Source organism: Condylura cristata, unplaced genomic scaffold, assembly GCF_000260355.1.
Source record: "Condylura cristata isolate star-nosed mole 26May11 unplaced genomic scaffold, ConCri1.0 scaffold00023, whole genome shotgun sequence".
NCBI lineage: Eukaryota > Metazoa > Chordata > Mammalia > Eulipotyphla > Talpidae > Condylura > Condylura cristata.
In genome coordinates, this window is record NW_004567124.1 from 31,084,304 (window position 1) to 31,089,564 (window position 5,261).

General features: G+C 45.1%; 1 protein-coding gene across 1 annotated transcript; it reads left to right on the forward strand.

Annotated features, from left to right (window-relative positions):
- The first annotated feature begins 78 nt into the window (after positions 1-78).
- On the forward strand, positions 79-4,629 carry ACTC1 (actin, alpha, cardiac muscle 1). The gene is made up of 6 exons (XM_004687942.1): positions 79-241; positions 1,393-1,717; positions 2,405-2,566; positions 2,728-2,919; positions 3,611-3,792; positions 4,311-4,629. Exons 1-6 carry the CDS (start codon positions 113-115, stop codon positions 4,452-4,454), a joined length of 1,134 nt encoding a protein of 377 aa, XP_004687999.1. The 5' UTR covers positions 79-112; the 3' UTR covers positions 4,455-4,629.
- The last annotated feature ends 632 nt before the right edge of the window (positions 4,630-5,261 follow it).

A 5,261-nucleotide genomic window follows, 5' to 3' on the forward strand; every position in this document is an offset into this window, starting at 1 on the left:
TCCCTGCAAATCAACCTCCCGTCCCGAGGAACTGAGAAGGCCAGATCTGCTAGTACTTACTGTGGGCCTCCCTGCTCTCCCACCCTACAGACCCCCCTGAAGCTGTGCCAAGATGTGCGACGACGAGGAGACCACTGCCCTGGTCTGCGACAATGGCTCCGGGCTGGTGAAGGCCGGCTTCGCCGGTGACGACGCGCCCCGGGCTGTCTTCCCTTCCATCGTGGGCCGCCCGCGCCACCAGGTAAACTCCCCGCCCCACCTGGCCTGCCTTACCTGTTCCCAGCCCCACGCCACACCCTGCCTGCCTTCCTCCTCCACTTAGCTGTGTGGGACATGTCTCCCCTGACCCTCTAGTTTCACGAACTCCTTAAGTTAGCCTAAAATCCCAACCAAGACAAGAGATACACTTGCCCTCTCCAATGTCCACACTACCCCGCACCCCCCTCAACATACCAGCAGTGTACATTTTCCCCCAGTCCACTTCAGGGACACAGCTCTCCAAGGGTCCACATCCCTGGGTGGAAAGGAAGCAGCTTCTTTCCTCTTCTCTTGACCAGTATGTTTACTCTTCAGCGGCTTCTCTTTTACTTCTCACCCACTTCACTTTTTCCCTTGGGCTCCTGTTCAGAATTCATCATCATGTAACTTTTCTTAACCAACCAGGACCCAACCCACATTCCTCCTTTGTTCACAGCCAGCCTTCAGGATCCCCAAAAGATATAATCTATCTGTTTCCTGGCTGTTGAAGTTTTAGAAGCCAGACGTGACAGAGGCACTAAGTGACATGGTGATAGTGACATACCACCTTGTCTATTAAAAGAAATGCCACCCTCTCTGGCATGATCTCACAGCTGGCGGGACAGATTGCCATGAGGAGAGCTGTACTCATCAGAGGTGGTGAATGACGGGCCCTTAAGGACAGCCCTGGGCAGGCTGCATGTCACCATCAGGGCGATAATGGCCTATCAAGCCATCTCCGTGTTCACTTGATGGATGTCAAAATCTTTTCTTAGGAGAAATACAGTGTGCCATTAATTCAGTCACTCTACAGTGTAGTCATATATTTTTGCATTGACATGGGTGATGAGCTTAATAATTTAATCAAGACATTAGGCATTTTTAAAATGAGGTAAGGCTTGACTTCCTTGGTGAAATATCTTTACCCTCCCTTCTCAGTTATCTTCTAAAGGGATATCTTTGGGGGGGGGGGTATAGAGAGAAGGTACTAGACTAATTTTTCATATTTCTAAATTGAAATAAAATGGTACTGTTTGTCATTGCTGGTAACTATCAGTGGTTCTTTGACTTGGGCAATTAGATGTACATCTGTAAGGCTTCAATTATAGTCCTGCATGGAGGAAGCTTGATTTTCTCATCCCTTTCTTCTTATAGGGAGTCATGGTGGGCATGGGTCAGAAGGATTCCTATGTAGGTGATGAAGCCCAGAGCAAGAGAGGTATCCTTACTCTGAAGTACCCCATTGAACACGGGATCATCACCAACTGGGATGACATGGAGAAGATCTGGCACCATACCTTCTACAATGAGCTCCGTGTGGCCCCTGAAGAGCACCCCACCCTGCTCACAGAGGCCCCCCTTAACCCCAAGGCCAACCGAGAGAAGATGACTCAGATCATGTTCGAGACTTTCAATGTCCCAGCCATGTACGTGGCCATACAGGCAGTACTGTCCCTGTACGCTTCTGGACGTACCACAGGTATGTGTGCTCTATGGGCAAGTCACTTGACTTAACCACAAATCATTGATCTTGTAATGACTCCATTTTCCTAACTGATAAGGGAATGATCCCTTTTCTCACATTCCCCAAGAAGGTGTCGGTCCTAAGAGAGAGAGACATAACAAGAGTACCCCGAGGTTAATTACAGAGTGTACGTAGTCTAAGAGCTGAAAGCAAGTGCAGTTAGAGACTTCTTTAACCTCAAGTATGTGATGTCAGATACGGAGCTCCCCACAAAGTATCAGCCCACAGTAGTCCTTGGTATGTGTTGATACCTCACCACCCCCGGGCAAACTTGTCCTCAAATAACACACATCTCACAAAACAAAATCAAAAACAAGGAAACCCTGAAACATGTGTAAGCTAAATGGGAGGAAGGGAAAACATGCCTGGATGCTTACATAATGTGCTAATAGCTAAGAGCGACGGTCATTTGAAAGTGTCCTGTGGAAATTTTTCTAGTACAATATTTAAAAGGATGAGCTGGTGCTGGCTTCATATTTAGCATCCATTATGCTCATTTTATTCTTCATTTGTAAGGGATCTAATTTGATCTGGATCCATGCCCGGCACTAGTGTCGCTTAGGTTAGAAGCAGGTTCTGCCATGGCTAAAGGAATGGTGGGTGTCCTTGGCGATTGATGGCGTTATCTGTTTTCTCTAACAGGCATTGTTCTGGACTCTGGGGATGGTGTGACTCACAATGTCCCCATCTATGAGGGCTACGCTCTGCCACACGCCATCATGCGTCTGGATCTAGCAGGTCGGGATCTCACTGATTACCTCATGAAGATCCTCACTGAGCGTGGCTACTCCTTTGTCACCACTGGTGAGTGTGTGTGTGTGTGTGTGTGTGTGTATGTGTGTAAGACAGAAAGAGAGATCTGCCACAGCTTGTCTGCTTTCTTTCTCCACCAGTGAAACCACTGACTTCCCCCACAGTTGGCTTCATTCCTCAGTGCTTGACTCTGATACCCTTTGTTTCTCCAGCTGAACGTGAAATTGTCCGTGACATTAAAGAGAAGCTGTGCTATGTCGCCCTGGATTTTGAGAATGAGATGGCTACCGCTGCCTCTTCCTCCTCTCTGGAGAAGAGCTATGAGCTGCCTGATGGCCAAGTCATCACTATTGGCAACGAGCGTTTCCGGTGCCCCGAGACGCTCTTCCAACCCTCCTTCATTGGTGAGTTAAAGAGTCTAGGGCAAAGACACAGCTTTTCCCTGGAAATCTCAGGGTCTCCTAGAAAAAAATCCATTTATAGTCAAGGAGAATTAGGGACTTAACCCTCATGATATGGATGGCCCCCACTGTTCTGTGGCAGTCACATGATCCAGGAGGACACCCTGAGTGATCTTGAAATAAAAGCTGACACTGACTAGTAATATATGCGGGAAAGGGACAGTTTCTCAAGACAGCTGCTTATTCCAATAAGTACCATCTTTTATTAACTGGACTTGGCTTTTAAAATACTCATCATTAAACACACCGGTAATCCTGCTCATAATAATCCTCAAAATACTGGCCATGTGTATGTCACCAGACATTTTTCCTAAAGGCTGATTTCCAAGAGTCCACAAGTTAAAATTTGTATGAATTTAACTTAGATGTGCCACATTTTTTCCTAATACATCTCCGTACATTGGATAGATACAGCACCTGTTCACTCCAAACAGGTGCTAACCACAGTTGTTTGTTTCTTGGCAATCTATTGGGCAATCTGGCAGCATATTTATCAACACCTGCAATGTGTCTTACAGAGGAACATATGTTTCAGAGACAAATGGTGACAGCTCACCAATATAGACAAGTCGTATTCTCTTCCTTTCATCCTGGCCTCTTAGCCAGCGTGATTTGATTTGTGACTTGTTCTTAGGCATGGAATCTGCTGGCATCCATGAAACAACTTACAATAGCATCATGAAGTGTGACATCGACATCCGCAAGGACCTATACGCCAACAATGTCTTATCTGGAGGTACCACCATGTACCCTGGTATTGCCGATCGAATGCAAAAGGAAATCACTGCTCTCGCACCCAGCACCATGAAGATCAAGGTAAGGAACTTGTGTGGGTGGGGAGCCAAGGTTAGTTCTGGTATTCCAAGCACAACTGCAGTCCTAACTTCTTTTCCTTCATACTTAGCTTTTGTCTCCTATAAACTTAATTTTTCAGCTTTTCTAGTACTTTTTCTAGCACTTTCTTGAGTAGGATATTTCAAAAATGCTTTCAAGTGGTGGATAAAAATAAATCTTTGATGAAAAAAGGAACCTAAATCTTTGAACACATTTTCAAAGTCCCCAACTAGTAGGCTAGCCACCTCTAGGCCTTGAGCTTGACATGGAGTCCAGTTGAGAGAAGTGGGGCAATTCTACTTTGTAGAGTTTTTGAAAAGGGAAATGATAAGATAGAGGAAAGCTCATAAAATTTGACTCATTTATATTAATGGACAGTATGAAGTATCTCAGATGGCAGTGAACCAATCTCTCTCTCTTTTTTTTTTCCCCTGTGACTTTCTTCAATATGTTGCTTCAAACATCAGAACTCAATGGAAGTTTTGTTTCTTTTTTGACAGATTATTGCTCCCCCTGAGCGTAAGTATTCTGTGTGGATCGGGGGCTCCATCCTGGCCTCCCTGTCCACCTTCCAGCAGATGTGGATCAGCAAACAAGAGTATGATGAGGCAGGGCCATCTATCGTCCACCGCAAATGCTTCTGAGGTGCTTTGGCTCTTAGCCTTCCTTCCACTCAGGATGACAGTATTATGCTTCTTTGCGTCTTCCAAACCACCCTCCCTTATCTCTCATCAATTGTACAGTTTGTTTACACACGTGCAATTTATTTGTGCTTCTAATATTTATTGCTTTATAAATAAACCAGACCAGGACTTGCAAGTTAACAAAAGCCTCATTTCTTTGGTGGTGTACATGGTCATCTATGAACTCAGATATAGGCAGCTGTGTATATGAGTTGTAATGTTAAAGTACCACAGAGCTTATCAGGTGAATCAGTCTAGCTGGAATTACAACACTACATGTGATGCTACACTCTGGAACAGAATCATGAATATATATATATTTAAAGGTTTATTTATTTATGATTACAGAATGGAGGTACAGGCCAGAGATGGCAGGGTGAGAGAACTCATCAGAGACAGAGTGGGGAGCAGAACAGGCCGATCGACTGAAATACACTGCTGAGGGTTACAGTGGGTGGGTCAGGAGGAGTCTGCTTCACCATGTGGGTCAGTTCCCTGGCTGAGGATTGAACTCGTGCTGCAGTAGCTTCGCAGAGCTTAATAGTGCTGTGCTTTAACCTCTTGTGCCACCAGGGAGAGCCCCCATGAATATATTTAATATCTGTAGAGAGGACAAGGTTTAGCCCTATGTAAGCAAGAAATGGAGTCAGAAACCACAATTCCCTAAAATTTCTGTGAATGACACGGGAAATTGTTTTAGCATTATGTCCCAGTTGTTTTGTCAAAACACACACATATATTGATACTGAGAAAGTCAGACATTATTTT